The 18,073-nt window shown below is 47.5% G+C and overlaps 2 protein-coding genes across 2 annotated transcripts; both read left to right on the forward strand.

The window, feature by feature from the left end:
• The first annotated feature begins 8,243 nt into the window (after positions 1-8,243).
• LOC109782550 (uncharacterized) lies at positions 8,244-8,864 on the forward strand. The gene has a single exon (XM_020341173.1). It carries the CDS (start codon positions 8,244-8,246, stop codon positions 8,862-8,864), a length of 621 nt encoding a protein of 206 aa, XP_020196762.1.
• A 7,534-nt stretch (positions 8,865-16,398) lies between these two features.
• On the forward strand, positions 16,399-16,818 carry LOC109782549 (uncharacterized). The gene has a single exon (XM_020341171.1). The coding sequence runs from the start codon at positions 16,399-16,401 to the stop codon at positions 16,816-16,818; it is 420 nt and encodes a 139-aa protein (XP_020196760.1).
• Positions 16,819-18,073: the final 1,255 nt, after the last annotated feature.

Consider the following 18,073-nt stretch of genomic DNA (forward strand, 5'->3'; position numbering starts at 1 on the left):
GCTTAGATGCTTGAGACTTCTTGAAATATTATCTTGGGATGCCTTGGGCATCCCCAAGCTTGAGCTTTTGCGTCTCCTTAATTCTTCTCATATCACAGTTTTCCTAAATCTCAGAAGCTTCATCCACACAAAACTCAACAAGAACTCGTGAGATAAGTTAGTATAAACCAATGCAAAAACCTTATCATTCTTTACTGTAGCAATCACTAAAATTATTATTCAACATTGCATACTAAATGTCTCTGCATATTTAATACTCCTATCCTCAAATAGATTCATTAAACAAGCAAGCATATGCAATCAGTGCAAACTTAACAACAATCTGCCAAAACAGTACAGTCTGTAAAGAATGCAAGAGTATCAATACTTATTCAACTCCAAACATTATGAAATCCTACCACACTGTAGAAAATTTATCAGAGCTTATTATGCAAAAAGTTTCAACATTTTACCACCTTCTGACTTTCCTCAGGAATTTTTGCAACATCGATAAACTTTCTGTTTTCAAACATCAACATGTATACTTCCAAGATAAGCATGGGAAAGGCTATCAATGCCACTTTTATTGAAATAAAAGATGCAAAAAATTATTCTAAATAACAGCAAGCAAATCCTAACAAAATAAAATGACGCTCCAAGCAAAACACATATCATGTGACGAATGAAAACATAACTCCAAGTGGGTTACCGATAATGTTGGAGACGAAAGAGGGGATGCCTTCCGGGGCATCCTCAAGCTTAGTTGCTTGGATATTCCTTGAATATTATCTTGGGGTGCCCTAGAGAATCCCCAATCGTAGGGTCTTGTCACTCCTTATTCTCCTCATATCGATATCTCACCCAAAACTTGAAAACTTCAATCACACAAAACTTAGCGGAACTTCGTGAGATAGGTTAGTATGATAAAGAGCAAACCATTTCACTTTTGGTACTGTCAAAGACAAGATTCATAATTGTTCTCACACAATGCATACTGTATCATATCATTTCCACAATTTATATTGAGCAATATAAGCCATAGAAACTAGAAAACAAGCAAATTATGCATTGAAAACAGAATCTGTAAAAAACAGAACAGTCTGTAGTGATCTGTACTCAAACCATACTTCTGCTACTCCAAAAATTATTAAACAATTAGGACCACGTGAGAAATTTGTATATTAAACTTCTGCAAAAAGAATCAACTCAAAATCACTCTTCTGTTAAAAATAAGACTTATTTTCGTGAGCGCAAAAGTTTCTGTTTTTCAGCAAGATCAAAGCAACTATCACCCAACATGATCCTAAAGGCTTTACTTGGCACTTTATTGAAACAAAAGCAATAAAACATGATCAATACAGTAGCATAATCATGTGAACACACAAAAACAGTAGGTAAAAGTGTTGGGTTGTCTCCCAACAAGCGCTTTTCTTTAATGCCTTTTAGCTAGGCATGATGAGTTCAATGATGCTCGCATAAAAGATACAGATTGAAACATAACAAGAGCATCATGAATCACATGGCAAGCACATTTAAGTCTAACCCACTTCCTATGCATTGGAATTTTGTGAGCAAACAACTTATGAGAACAAGAATCAACTAGCATAGGAAGGCAAAACAAGCATAACTTCAAAACTTTCAACACATAGAGAGGAAACTTGATATTATTGAGATATGTAAAAGCATATGTTCCACTCTCATAATAATTTTTAGTAGCATCATGAATGATTTCAACAATATAAATATCACATAAAGCATTCTTTTCATGATCCACAAGCATAGAAATTTTATTGCTCTCCACATAAGCAAGTTTATTCTCATGAATAGTAGTGGGGAGCAAACTCAACAAAATAACTATCATGGGGTTGAAAATTAAAATCATGATGATAAGTTTCATGGTTATCATTATTCTTCATAGCATACATGTCATCACCATAATCATCATAGATAGCAACTTTGTTGTTATAATCAATTGAAACCTCCTCCAAAATAGTGAATTCATCATTAAACAATGTCACGACCTCTCCAAATCCACTTTCATCAATATAATCATCATAAAAAGGAGAATGCAATAATCATAATAAATTTTCTCATCAAAACTTGGGGGACTAAAAATGTCATATTCATCAAATATAGCATCCCCAAGCTTATGGCTTTGCATATCATTAGCATCATGGTTATTCAAAGAATTTATACTAACAACATTACAATCATGCTCATCATTCAAATATTTTGTGCCAAACATTTTATTGACTTCTTCTTCTAAGAATTGAGCACAATTTTCCTAACCATCATTTTCAAAAAAGATATTATAAAGATGATCAATAATATGATGCAATCTCAATTCCATTTTTTGTAGTTTTCTTTTATAAACAAAACTAGTGATAAAACAAGAAACTAAAAGATTCAATTGCAAGATCTAAAGATATACCTTCATGCACTCACCTCCCCGGCAACGGCGCCAGAAAAGAGCTTGATGTCTACTACGTAACTTTATTCTTGTAGACACGTGTTGGGCCTCCAAGCGCGGAGTTTTGTAGGACAGTGGCAATTTTCCCTCAAGTGGATGACCTAAGGTTTATCAATCTGTGAGAGGTGTAGGATGAAGATGGTCTCTCTCAAACGACCCTGCAACCAAATAAGAAATCTCTTGTGTCCCCAACACACCCAATACAATGGCAAATTGTATAGGTTCACTAGTTCGGCAAAGAGATGCTGATAAAAGTGTAATATGGATGGTAGAAATATATTTTTATAATCTGAATAAATAAAAACAGCAAGGTAGCAAATAGTAAACAGGCACAAAAACGATATTGCAATGCTTGAAAATGAGGCCTAGGGTCCGTACTTTCGCTAGTGCAACTCTCAACAATGCTAATATAATTGGATCACATAACCACCCCTCAAAGTGCGATGAAGAATCACTCGAAAGTTACTATCTAGCGGAGAACATAAGAATAAATTGTTTGTAGGGTACGAAACCACCTCAAAGCTATTCTTTCCGTTTGATCTATTCAAGAGTTTGTACTCAAATAACACAAAGCTATTCTTTCCATTCGATCTATCCTAGAGCTCGTACTAAAATAACACCAAAGCAAATTCATATTCATAATACTCAATCCAACACAAATAACTGCAAAGAGTGCCCCAAGATTTCTACCGGAGAAACAAAGACAAGAACGTGCATCAACCCCTATGCATAGATTACCCCAATGTCACCTCGGGAATCCGCGAGTTGAGTGCCAAAACATATATCAAGTGAATCAATACGATACCCCATTGTCACCACGAGTATTCAATTGCAAGACATATATCAAGTGTTCTCAAATCCGTAAAAGTATTCGATACGATTACAACGAAATCTCAAAGGGAAAAACTCAATTCATCACAACAAGATAGAGAGGGGAAAACACCATATGATCCGACTATATTAACAAAGCCCACAATACATCAAGATCATGACATCTCAAGAACACGAGAGAGAGAGAGAGAGAGAGAGAGATTAAACACATAGCTACTGGTGCAAACCCTCAGCCCCGAGGGTGGACTACTCCCTCCTCATCGTGGTGGCCGCCGGGATGATGAAGATGGCCACCGGATGATGATCCCCCATCCGGCAGGGTGCCGGAAAAGGTCTAGATTGGTTTTTGGTGGCTACAGAGGCCTGCCGCGGCGGAACTTCTAATCTAGGTTAACCCCGAGGGTTTCTGGAATTTTTGGGAATTTATAGGGTAAAAAAGGGGTGCGGGAGGCCACTGAGGTGGGCGCAACCCACATGGGCGCGCCTGGGCCCAGGTGCGACCTGGTGGGTTGTGCCCCCCACGGTGCTTATCTGGCCCGTCCTGGGTGTTCTGGTCCATAAAAATTCTTCAAGAAGTTTCGCGGTGTTTGGACTCCGTTTGATTTTGATTTCCTGCGATGTAAAAAACAAGCAAAAACAGCAACTGGCACTGGGCACTGGGTCAATAGGTTAGTCCCAAAAAATGATATAAAGTTGCTATAAAATAATTATAATACATCGAAGAATGGTAATATATTAGCATGAATACTTCATAAATTATAGATATGTTGGAGACGTATCAAGATGCAACAGTGACTTATCGTGGAAGACGGCCGGATCTGGCTAGACTTAGTGGGTTATGGCCTCTCGTGCTAAGTAACTGCGACAACGAGGCATGCATAGCGGCGACAGGGGTGGTGGTCTTCTTTGCGGGGCTTGTGCGTGGATGGAGATCGTCCTTCAGTGTGGGGAGCCCTGTCTGGATCTGCTCGCTATCACTTCTTGTAGCCTCTTCGGAAGGTGTTGCAGATGGTGAAGCGGGATCCAACATCAAGGTTGATGTGGCATGGTGCAGATCCGACGTAGAATGTTGCGGCTCTTCCAACAATTGGTGTGGGATCTGGCACGGCGTGGTGGCCGCGGGATATGGGCTTGTATGTCAGGGTGGTGACCCCTAGCCGGTGGCTTCAACGACTTGGGTTGTTGCAGTGCTAGTGAGTGCAGGCCAAACGATTCATCTAGTTTGGTCTAGGTACTGTGAGGCGACAATGGGCAAAAGCTTGTCACCGGTAAGTTGGCGGAGCCAGCAATAGTGGTACCAATGGGCGTCACTTCTTTCTTGAATGTGTTGTCGTGGTAAAGTGCTCCTCTCCCCTGTCGGCCCTTGCTGTGGGAAACATCAGATCCGTGTCCCGGATTAAACGGTGGCGGCGCCTTGCGTCATGCCCCTATTGAGGGCTTCACTTTTGGAGGAGTCTGTTGGGGGGATCAGTCGATGGCGTGGTATAGGTGTTAGGGCTGCCGCAACAACGATGACGAGATGGGCGATGTCAGGGTCATGACAATGGTCGCGGTAGTCGGGTCTTCTCCGACGTGTGTGCAGGATTTCCTTGGGTTGTTTGTTGCTATGAAGTCAGTGCTACGGCTGCGAGGTCCCAGTGGCGAGGCGATGACTAGTGGCAGATAGTCTGTTCGGTGATCTTTAGTGGCACCAACCTTGCATAGTCCCCCTTTGTAGCTCACTATGTTCTCCTCATCACAGGTGTCTGAGTGCTTGGTGTGGACCTTCATGTGCCTCTCTTTGTACGCTCTGGTATGGGTAGAGTCCACAGTCGTATACAGTGAAGGTGGAGTCTCTTGCTCATAGAGATGGAATGGCGATGACGCATGCTCGAGGGAGAAGGTATGACGACCACACCATTGTTCTACATCGACAAGGCCTTCTTCGCGTGGTGTGTGGATATCTTCCATGCGCCGCTCAATGGATTGTGACAATTTTCGCTTGGTTTTCTGTTAATTAAGAGGGCAATTATCCTTTTCTTAATTAATGGATATCTTCTGCCACTGTTTGAAAAAATGGCTGGATGTACGAGGTTCTTTCCCTACCAGCTATGTTTCATAAGTGGTTTGGTCTTTAATTTTTTTAGGCTGTGTGAAGTACAAATAATGTCCAGAGAACTGAATGATATACACAAAACAGAATCGAATTACATTAATAGAAAATGTGCGGATTTTTATTTCACGTGGCAGCAAATGTAAAGGTATGATTGCGGCATGTATTTGTCATCATACCAATTGGAGGAAGCGTTGGAGATGCTAATGTTTTCTTATTACAACCGAATCAAACAGATGGCAGGGGTGATGAAGATGTAAGGGCATTTCTAACCGATCCCCTAAAAAAATAGAGTAAACATCGGAGTAAACCTTAGTGGAGTATATTTACTCCACTAAGTTTTACCCGGACCTAGGCGATCCCTTATATATAACAGAGTAAAACTTATTTTTTGTTTATGCATTTTGTCGAACACTTGTCAAGCACAATCGCCATCACAAACATTCTCCATAAAGCAATAGAAATCGAACCCTCTCGGGATATTGACCAAGCAAATCAGAAGCTCACCAGTTCTCAAATGCTGCGACGACGGCTGACATGCCATGGGAGTGACTGACGTGCACGTGATGAGCCGGGGTGGCCTCAACGTTTTCGGCCCCGATGACGGCCGTGACCTTCTTGGCGTGCGTGGCGCGCTGGAAGTACCCGGTGGCGATGGCCGTGAGCATGGCGACGAGGCTGACAAACGGGAACTTCTGCCCTGGCCCGTTGATCCCTGCCACGAAGACCTTGACAGCGAAGAGCAGGTCTGTGTCCGGGCTCAGCGTCAGGAACCTCCGCCCCAGCAACGGGATGGCGTAGCCTGCCATGCTGGCCACGAGGATGCAGAAGACGGCGACGGACCTCTGGTTGCGGCCTTGGTGAGCTCAGGAGCGAGCTCCTCGTCTTGGCTGGGATGCGGCAACGGGCGGCAACGGGAGGGGGTCTGGGGAGGGGGGCCAGCGGCGGGCTGGGGTGCCGAGGAAGAGGGGCAGAGGTGGGTGTGGGCGAGGGGGGTCTGGGATGGGGTCGGCGGCAGGTGGGGGTGAGAGGAGCCGGCGTCGGTAAGAGGGGCGGGAAGGGGCACTGGCGACGGGCGGGGGTTCGGGGTGGGGGGCTGGCGGCGAGCGGGGGTGCCGGGGAGGAGGTGGGCGCGGTCTTGGGAGCGCCATAAATTTTACTCGAGCCCCAATCAGCTGAGTATATTTAGGGAAATGGTTGGGGCCGGAGTATAATTTTTACTCCCTTACAGCAGATTGGGGATCGGTTAGGTGCGTTTTAGAGGAGTAAAACCGACTCTTTACTTCTCTAACGTCGGATAGGGGATCGGTTAGAAATGCCCTAAACAGGCAGACATCTTCTTCTTAGTCGGACTCTCCGAAACCTTGACTTAGTGCAAGTACAGACCATAGAGCATGTCCAGCAGACATGTTTCCCTGTAGCTTCAGATGTCGACTGGTTCGTAGACGTGGACGAATTAGAGTCATTGGCTCTAATCTGAAGCATAAACAAAGACAGAGGTAATCTTTCGAAAAAAACAACCTTTACTTTCTAGGAAGTAAAAAAATACCCGAGGAAATGTTCCAATTTCAAATAAAATAATTTGAAATATCATGGATTGCTGCCTTCCTAAGCCTGGTAATGTTGTATTGCTCATGAATATGCACAGCGTGTCACATATTGACTCAATTATGGGTGAAACAATTTGACAATTAGAATCAACGATTTGAGGATCTGTACCTTGCTGAGTTTGAATTTAAGCCTTTCACCATTGTGGTAACGCAGAATGTGCAGCATGCAAAGCCCAGACTCCTCCTGGTGGAGGTAAACAATCAGCAGTACAGGTTGAGTGAGTATTCGCATGAAAATACAAACTGTGTATTTAACTACAAAACTTTGTGTCAACCACAGCAGGAAACTTGGTGCCCCAATCGTCCTTGTTGGTAGGCCAGCCAACAAAGAACTCGTCCATCATGGATGTATGTCGTCCTCAGCTCGGTGATGCCGCACTACGTAATACACAAGTAATGCACAAGTAATGCTACATCTACGTGAAACACAGACGTAAATTACGTAAACAACAATGTGGTGGGCTGGGATTGGAGAGAGTGAAGGAAGGGGCCCACCCCCGTTAAAATGGGGGTGGGGTGGGGGGGGGGGGAGGATTTAGTTTAGGTAGGTTACGTAAGCTTTCGTACCTTTTTCATGTAGATGTAGCATTATTGGTAATACACCATGTCAAAAAAGGAAGGGAATTAATTGCGACTCATCGAATGAATATTAAGTAAAACAGGTGTAATAACAAATGTATACCCTGGTGTGTGGGAATTAATGCATTTCACCAACGTAGTAGGGCAAAATGTGAATAATGCATAGCCCGGACTCCTCCATGATAAGGGCATCTCTAAGGTGGACATTCAAACCACCCGCATACGTCCGGACCGTGCTGTCCTGACACAGATTGCCATCCAACGCGAGCCCGTATTGGTCCGCCGAACGGTCCGAGCGTACTTTTTCTAGCAAACCCGAGACAAACGTGAGGGCCTTTGCGGTAGTCCGGCAACAGCCACGTAGGACTCTTACACCCCTGCCCACCCAAAAACCCTTCCCGGACACGTGCCTCTATCCTCCCATTTTTCTCCTTTCTTTTTTCTCTTCTGCCTTTGTCGCCGCTCCACCGCCCCGACCGCGACGCCACACCCCTGCCGGAACTCTACGTCCCCGTCACCTCCAGTGTTCTAGCCGGGCTCCATCCTGTTTTTCTTCCATTGCCGTTCAACCCCTCTCCTTCGACCGCCCGGCCAGGTACCTTCTGCTACTGCTGTACTCACCATGCCTGGCACTTGTTCGATGAATTGTCGGAGCTAAAAAAGGTGTCCATTCTTTCAAGCAATGAATTCCGATTTGGAGTACATATACGAGCACTATGTTGAGTCGTCTGACGACACGTCTAATGAGGAGGAATACACAGATGAGATGGCCATGATGCAGGCGGTTCTTGAAGATGCGGTGCGTGCAGAGGAGCATGTTCTCAATTTCAAGGGATTGATCAAGGGTCATCGAGTGCTCAATCGCAACAGGGCGCGCGACCATTTGACACTGATGGCCGACTATTTTGCCCCTGATGCACTCTCCGCTGGCCATTTTCACCGGCATTTTCGGATGAACAAGACTGTCTTTGATCATTTATACCATGGCGTCCAGTCCTATGATGACTACTTCGTCTTGAAGAAGGACGCCATGGAAACGATTGGCTTTCGTGGTTACCATAGGTGCACGGCCGCACTTCGGCTTCTTGCATATGGCACGACTGCTGATTCGTGGGACGAGTACCTACGGATGTGTGAGACCACATGCGGAGATGCCATGTTCAGGTTTGTAACTGCCGTGGTCAAGGTGTTAAGACCTCAGTACATGAGATTACCAACTGTAGCAGACACTGAGAGGCTCTTGGCAATCTCAGAAGTAAGAGGGTGGCCAGGTTTGCTTGGATCTCTTCACTGCATGCATTGAAAATGGAAAAACTGCCCGAAGGCTTTACAAGGGCAATATTAGGGCCACGTTAAGAAGCAGTTGCATCGCATGATCTTTGGATTTGGCACGCTTTCTTTGGCATGCCTGGGTCTCACAATGAGATCAATGTGCTACAGCTATCACCGTTGTTTGCGAGGCTGACTGAAGGAAAAGCTCATCCTTGCCACTATACTATGTTTGGACATGAGTACAACATGGGCTATAATCTGGTTGACGATATCTATTCTCCGTGGTCTACATTTTTCAGCACCATCTCTATCCCAATTGGCCAGAAAAAGTCTCACTTTGCCCAAAGACAAGAAGCGGCTAGAAAGGACGTGGAGAGGGCATTTGGAGTTCCGCAGGCCCGGTTTGCAGTTGTTCGTGGACTTGCTAAACAATGGGATCTAGAGACCTTGTGGGAGGTGATGACATGTTGTGCGGTCATGCACAACATGATCGTCGAGGATAAGGGTGAGGATGCTGCCGCATCTCTAGAATTTGAGAACATGGGTGATCCTATCGAACTTCAAGACCAGAATTCGGCCACATTTGAAGAGTTTATTCAAATGCATAAACAAATTTAGCATCGAGCTACTCACCCTCATCCTGGATCCGTCCGAGGACAGGGGGACTAATCTGGTACTTTACCTATAGAACTTGGTGTCGACCAGTGATGGAAACTTGGTGCCCCAATCATCTTTTTGGGTAGGCCAACCCGCGAAAAACTCATTGAGGCATCTAAGCAGGGCATCATGAAGACGTGAAAAAATTAGCTCGTGGCTCTGCTTGTTGAGTTCAATGATTTTGTTAGGAGCAGAGCAGGGGTCTAGGACATGGGTTAGCCTACCGAGCATGTCCCACATGTTGTGTACCCAGCCCTCTACGAGGATGACATGGATGTATAACTTAAATGTAAGAACAATGGTTGGGTACATGGCATTATCAAGTAGAACACCAGTGAGAAAATTGTAATTGAAAATATTTGTTTTTAAGACATACGATTTGGTAAGACTCAAGTGGATATTGGATTGACTGTCCAATGAATTGGTCCTGGATCTGCAACAAATTGAAAAGATCAATTCCCGCGAGGGCAAGCGTCTGCAACACACAAATAAAAGAGGTCATTGCGTCGCAGGGGATGTAAAAGGTGTGCTGTTTATCCAATGTATTCATAGTGTGCATCATAGGAACTAACTGGAAAATCTGGCTTAATCAAATAACGATAGGTGATATATGGTGAGTCTATGTAGTGTTCCTGGTCTAGCTGGGATTGGCACTTGTCTAAGGTGGTGATTACTTGATCTACTACTACCAGCAAGCGCGGCTTGTCATATGATTTTTAATACATATGAATGGTTAATGCAGAAAATAAGACAACGAAAAGGGGTGAAATCAAATTAAATGACTGGACTGATAGATATGAGTGCAGGCGTTAGTGTCGTCCATGAAGCGGGTCACACTCCGGGGCTGGGTATTTTCTGTTTAAACCTCCCACAATCCTAGAAACTTTCTAATGGAAATAGATATAAAATTTAGCTGATTTGGCCAAGGAATAAAAAATATATAAACAAGTCAAAGTAAGAGGGGGGTTTTCTACAAATTTAAAGCAAACATTATTATAGTTTGTTCAAATTTGAAAACATAGTATACTAAAAGAACCTTCCAAGAGTCTGATCCAAAAACATATAAAATTTGTCCAAATTGATACACGTACGAATTACTTGTGATTTTGACAAAGTATAAGGACCTATTTGCAAAAGTACATGAGGTTACATTTTTAACATATTCAAAAACATAAACAAAGTGAATTCATAATCTATGAAAAATTCTACCCCAAATTGATATTTAATTTGTATATGTTTAAGTTTACATAAGTTAGGTTTGAATTAATCAAATCAAACTATTTAAAAAAGAAAATGATTAAAAGTTAAAAACAATAAAGAAAAATACTATGCCGATGGACGCCGTCAAGGCCGCCGGCATAGATCTAACGACGTTAGACGTCCGTCAGCAAACGAGCCATGCCGACGGCTGTCGTCGGCATAGGTCTAGAGTTGTCGACACCAGCATTTGCCCACGGCTTTTGGCCGGCCGTCGGCAAAGAAACAAGAGCCATCCATGATTTGCATGGTCCGGTTGCCTAATTAGGATGTTTGTATGGCAGCTAAGACAGAAGTGGGGTTTTGGCGCGGTTGGTTAGCGCGTAGGTAAACTTACAAAATCAGACAATCATTATGAAGAAACGCTCAATGACCACTTGGATCGCCACATATACAACTGAATCATCTGACTAGGCTAGTACAATGTATGCGTCTAAATCTGTGGGAACGCATAAGTTGCATGTCTGAGTGGTCCCATCATTTCTAAGTTTTTTATGCGACGCCAGGCTCTATAACAGAAAAAAAAAATATCAATTGTGTGCTAGCTTAACAGTTTTTTTATAAAGGGAATATATTAATATCAAACGGATATCAATTATACCCGGCCTCTGCAACAACATAATGTCAAGAGCTAGTCGAGACATCAAGGATGCACACAGCCAAAAAAAGAAAAAGGAAAAAGAAAACGCCGAACGGATCAGCGAAGTGGGAGGAAGTACCACCACCAGAGGCCACATCCGGACTGCAAAAAAGGTTCTCCAAGAACGACGCCTCCAAGAAGGAAACCGTGCACCAACACCGTCGTCGTCTGATCAGAGATCATGGGTTTTCACCCTGAAGAAAGTCCGACTGAACTCCAGACAATGCCTTTAGCAAGGAGACGAATAGAGATCCGCATGCGCCAGGTACGACCAGTGAAGGTCAGACCAAGGGTTTTCACCCCGGAAGTCGAGACTTTGTTCCCAAAGAGCACCACCAAGAAGTCCCCATGTGTTGTCGCCCCTGCTAGCCAGGACTCCCGCAAAACGCCGATCATCCGAACCACAATCTTCACCACAACCAAACTCACCTCCGTCATCACTTGAAATCTCGAAGTCAACATGAGCCATCAAGATCCACTCATGGTGCCGACAAATCGGAGTGTCACAGGTCCACAACAACGAGAGAGAATTAGGCCGTTTGCGGGTGCGGAGATTCGGTCGAAGCTTAGCTGCACCAACCCCGCGAAGCAAACCTGCCATGTAATGTCCCTCCTGAGCCCGTTGTTGGGGACAATCACTCTTGGTGCCCGACGGCCCATGTGTTGCGGTAGCTGATTTCCGGCAACTCCATGGATTCCTCTGGCACCCACGAACTTACTCCGGTCGCAACTATGCGTCGCGTGGACCAGACGCACGTCCGCGAGTGGCTATCACCCGGTGGTCCATGTGCTGCGGCGGTAGATTACCGGCGACGCCACAGACTCCACAGAACCCACGAACTCGATCGGGTCGCAACATGGCGTCGCGTGGACCAGACCCGCGTCCATGAGCCGCTGCCGGTGCTCTGATGATCTGACCGCCACCATCTTGTGTCGTCGGCCTCACGAACCGGCCGCCGTCATCCTGTGTCGCTGTCCTCATGATCAGGCCACCGCATTCCTGCGTCGTGGCCTACCGATCTGGCAGGTCGGCTGCCTTCCGATCTGGACGTGGGAGCTGGATGCACGTCTAGAACAGCAAGCCACCAACGATTTGCATGCAGGTCTGGATGCATCCTGCCCCATGTACATGCAGCACTGGGCTATGATTGCGCGCAGACTTAACCCGTAGACGGCCGTCGGCCGAAGTGCAAGCCTAGATCAGATCGTAGACGATGGGATCGGTGAAGAGTGCGCAGGCTAATAAAAAAGAAACAGGCAGGAGCGCCCCACCGCCGCCGTCCACCGTGGGACGACCTCCTCCGACGGCGGGGAGGGGAGGAAGGTCAGCGAGGGGTGGCCGGCGGCTAGGGTGGTTGGGTCCCCCCCTCTGAGTCGCCTGGCGCGGACGACGCGAGGGGTGTTTTAGTCGGTTGTTACTATATGCTTGGGATTAACCTCTGAAGCCTATGCTCTATTTTCTCGACATGGATAGAAAAAAGAAAGACACCTGAAGCCAGCTCTAACAGTAAAAAGGAAAAAGGAATTTTTTTTGATAGTACGTCAACGACATACCATAATTTTAGGACGATGATAACTGCCACACGTGTGGGCGTTAAGGGGTCTGCCCACACGTTTTGTGTGGTGTCTAAGAGGACCAGCCCACACGCCTACGTGTGGGCAAAACAACTAGCGCCCACACGCCTCTTTTTTTCCTTGCGGTCCCTCTCACACACCTACGTGTGGGCAAAATGCATAACACCCACATGACCTCTCTCAGCCACCTACCTCACGGTCCTGCACGCCCCGCGTGACAATCACCACGCGTCCCCGCAGTTGCCATGGTCCAGACCCTCTTCAATGTCCGTTTACCTGCAGTTGCCATGTCGCTGAACTACAGTTTCCATGTCGGACAACTGCAGTTGCCATCTCAGATCAAGTGCCAGATGCCATTTTGGACAACTGCAGCTGTTGCCATGTATGGTCTGGTTTACTATAGTTGCCATGATTTGAAAACTTTAGAGGTTGCCACATACTAATACTAAGCAGTTGCCATGTATGGTCTGGTTTACTACAGTTGCCATAATTTGAAAACCTTAGGAGTTGACACCTACTAACACTAGGCAGTTGCCATATAACGCTACAAAGAGACATGGCAAAACAACATGTTCGGGTAAAAAAGAGAGTTGCCATCTGCTTAAAAGCACACTAGGGCAGGTGCCGTGTGCCCTGCAAAACACATGGCAACTGACATGTTCGGGTAAAAAAAAGAGAGAGTTGCCATCTGCTTACAAGCACACTAGGGCAGTTGCCATGTACACTGCAAAACGCATGGCAACTGATAGCTTGGGTGTGGGAGAGGAGACGGGCGTGTGGACGAGATGGCAAATGCCAACACACCAGCCCTTGTGCGTGAGTGAAAACTGGCGTATGGGCGAATTGCTAAACGCCCACACACCGGCCCCTCCGTGTGGTGAAACGGACGTGTGGGCGACCGGGTGAATGCCCACACACCAGCCCAGTCCTATGTGACACCACAAACATGCCAAAATTCGTGCACCCACAAACGGATACAGATCCACGCGTGTGGGCGAGATGCAAACGCCCACACGCGTGGGTATTAGTGTTTCCGTAATTTTATAAAAGAGAGCAAACATATGTACAACAGAGTATCCACAGATGTCGGACATCCTAGATAACACACAAACCCAGTACAACACATCTAAAGAACTCTAGCCTATTTTCTCACAAATCTTCTACCCACACCCGCCGTGCTTGGGCAGGACAAGATCTCCGGATTGTTCTCTTCCTCCACGAGATAAGTCTACCCATGGCATCTTTAACCTCATCCATGATCTGTTCCACCAGCTGTCGTGTTCCCCTCTGCTGCGCCGTTCTGCCGAAGACACGCGCATTGCGTTGTTTCCATAGTGACCAGGCAATGGCAATCACCAGTGTGTCCAAGCCTCTTCTTTCTAAGAAAATGAAAAACTCGTCTGGGCCACCCAGAGAGATGATGATAGGCCGCCAAACTGCACTAGTGTGCAAGGGAAAAACTTTGGCCATATAACCTTGTTGGGAAACCGGGGCCACCGAGGATGGCGGCAGCCTCGTGCGTATCGCACGTGCTAGCCCCTCCCGTTTCCCCCACTTTACGTTAAGTGGGTATTTATCCCTTGACCCCTACCCCCTATATAAAGCAACAAGGAGCCATCATTGTAATCTCTGATCATTGATTAATAAAGCTGGTCTCCTCCATCTCTCTGTGTCATTTTACTTTCGCATACTTCGACTACTTCGTCTACGACGCTCGCTCTCGCTCCGCAACCTCGGACCGGACTCGCCGGCGGAGTTGCGGAACACGTTATCAGCACGCTTCGCTCCATCAACTCTCCGTCAAGCCTGCGTCAAGCCTGCATCACGCAGGCTTTCGTCGATCCCGCGGAGGTATAAGATCCGATCCCCACTTTTTTTGCAAAAATGGATTCCTCTCGTTGCTACGATTCCATTTTTGCGATTAGATTATTATTCGGATTTGATCTACCTATGGTGCGGATTTTCCTCCCAAGAACCGAGCGGACGAACACGTCGCCGACCAATGTCGATGTTCTTGGACTACGAGGGACTTGTTGACTGCACTATAGGGAGTCGGTACAGATCGCGACTCAGATGGTCGCGGTACCGCCGCCAAAGCACCAGATGTGCCATGCGCCGTCGGAGTTCCGGACGAACACGACGAAGATCCGCATCCCGAGGCCGGCGTCCAGATGACGCCGTACCAAGCAAGCCGCGCCGCGTCCTGCTGACGCCGCCGCCGTCTCGATGGCCGGCTCGACGCCGCGCCGTAGTCGCGGTCGTCGCTGTCGCGTGGCGTGGCCGCCGTAGTCGCGGTCGTCGCCGTCGCGTGGCGTGGCCGCCGCAGTCGCGCCGGTCGTCGCCCCGGCCGAGCCCGTGCACGGCCGGCTGCCGTCGCCGGGGCTCGAGCTCGCCGCGCGCCCCGATGGCCGCCGTCGCCGCGTGCTGTGGCCGAAGCCGCCGCAGCCGCGTGCCGTGCCGGGGGCCGCAGCCGCCGCCGCCGCGCACCGTGGCCTGCCGCCGCCTCGCGCGCGCTGGCCTGGTCGCGGTCGCCGCGCGCCGTACCCTCGCGTCGCGGCCCGCCGCCGCGCCGTTGACCGCCGGCCCCTTTTCCCCCGCTCGTCGCGCCCCGCTGGCCGGCTCGGCTGCCGCCGCCACGGCGTTGTTCGGGCGCTAGGGTAACCCTAGCGTCGCCCCCCTGTGGGCAGTGCAACGCCCTGGGCTGGCCTGCTGGGCCTGGCTGGACCGGCCCCCTGGTGGGTTTCTCCAAAAAAAGGGGAAGACGCTGGCTGCTGGGCCCAGATGGGCCGCGCGCCGTGGGGATCCAAAAAAAAAGGGTGGCGCCGGCTGCAGCGCGGCGAATTGCGTTTTAGCCCCTGGAGTTTCCTGTTTTTACGCGTAGTTTATTCCTGCTGTAATATTTCGCGTAGAAACCCCTGGAACTGTCTGTTTTCGCTGAAAATGCGTATTTAGGCTTATAAATGCCTCGGGAATTCAATTTTTGGGCTAGTTTTCACATAGTAGATGCGCTTAACATGCTATCTTTTGTAACATGATATTATTGTATGATTTTACTGCTGTAGATTAATTGTTTAGCACTCTTAATCATTTAGTAAGTCATATGATAGCATGTTTTAAATATTGGAACGCCATTTTATTGAATAAGTTTATCAACATCGCTTTGTGCAAAAGATTACCTGCTGTAATCTCATGATTTTTGTATAAATCGCAGATGGCCGGAATTGTCCACAAGGAGTTTCCTGAGTTGGCCCAGACAGGGCTGAACTACCTGTCATGGTCCTCGGACTGCGAGATCTTTCTCCAGGGCAAAACCCTCCTGAGGGCGATCGGTAAGGGGGCCCAGCTGGCCGTCACTGATCCCAAGTTCGAGACTGAGAATGCGCAGGCTCTGCACTTTCTCCGTCATCATCTGTCACCTACTCTGAAAGATGAGTATATGGCTGAGCGCAGTGCTTCTGGCCTTTGGACCGCTCTTAAGCAGCGGTTTGAGCGGCTGAAGTACACTGTGAAGCCACGTGCAGAGGCAGAGTGGATCCTTCTGAGGTTTGCGGACTTCAAGACGGTTGGGGAGTACAATTCGGCTCTGCACCGGATTTGTACGACTCTTCGGTTGTGTGGTACTGAGATTACCGACTCCCAGAAGATTGAGAAAACCCTATCCACTTTCCACCCCGACGCGGTCCAGTCCTCACGGAACTACCGCCAGGGGAACTACACGAGGTATTCAGAGTTGATTGACGTCCTCCAGGTGGCGGAGGCGCAAGACGAGGTTCTCAAAAAGAACTTTGTCGCGCAACCACTTGGGGGGAGTTCTCGCCAGGAGGTGAACGCTCTCAAAGTCCGCAAGCCTCAATAGAAGAAGAGGGGCCGGAAGGGCAAGAAGAAGGGCCCTCACCCCCCGCCCCGGCTAAGCAGAACAAGCCGGGCAAGGGAGGGCAAAGGCCTCAGGACTGCTTCCGTTGTGGCTCGGTGGAGCATTTCTCCCGCCAGTGCCGCGCACCACAGGAGGTCGTTGATGCATATAAGGCTCGGAAGGCACGTGAGACGCACCTCACCTTGGTTCAGGAGGGAGCTCCACCGGCGCCCATGGCGGCACCCGTGATGATTGCTACTCCCCCTGCTGCGCCTATAGAGGCGACCCCCATGGTGCCCATCGCGGCAGCTTTGGCGGTCTCTACCGACGCCCACGTCGCCATGGAGGTTGACCACATGGCCGCCTCGGCGGCGCCGCCACTAGACATTGATGCTGCCTCCAAGATAATTTCTGAGGAGGATCAGCTCACTAGTATGGAGATTGCGGCGGAAGTGAATGGCTTCTTCACTGAGTCCACTTAGCATACCTCTTTGGTTATCACGATTCCGTGCTTTGATACAATAAAATTGAATAAATTCAATTTGGTTGTAAGCTCTATGAGAGCATAAACTTATTCTTTACTTTGGCGATTGGATGACATTTCATTTATTCCATTATTTATACATGATAGCATGTTATGTTCTGAGATGTGTGCATTTATTTTTAATGTATTTTCTTTCTCATTACATTAATTAGATGTCATATTTTAGAACGCGTGTGGCGCCCGAATGGAGGAAACGTGCCTTGCCGATAGCGCCACCACTCATACCATTTTACGAGAAACTAAGTATTTTGAGTCCATTAAAAAATCTCCGGGAAGTATTATGACAATCGCCGGCTGCGGTTCTCACATAGTTGGCTCCGGACGAGCCACTATTATACTCCCCATGGGAACAACTTTGATCATTAATGATGCGTTGTTGTACCCGGAGTCGACTCGTACTCTATTGAGCTTTAGAGACATCCGCGCTAATGGTTTTCATGTTGAGACCGATGATGAAAACGGCAAGGAGTGCCTACTCATCACAAAGCGGGATGCAGGTGGTAAACATGTTATCGAAAGGCTTCCTTCGTTTGACACAGGGCTATACTACACTAAGATAGTAGCACCGCCCGTGTACACTACCCTCAAGACCGTCTTTAGAAGCTCTGAACTCTTCTGCCTCTGGCACGATAGGTTAGGCCACCCCGGACTTAGGATGATGAGAAATATAATTAACAACTCGCATGGCCATAATGTTAACGTGAAGAACTTCCC

The sequence above is a fragment of the Aegilops tauschii genome, chromosome 1 (genome assembly GCF_002575655.3).
Source record: "Aegilops tauschii subsp. strangulata cultivar AL8/78 chromosome 1, Aet v6.0, whole genome shotgun sequence".
NCBI classification, from domain to species: Eukaryota; Viridiplantae; Streptophyta; class Magnoliopsida; order Poales; family Poaceae; genus Aegilops; species Aegilops tauschii.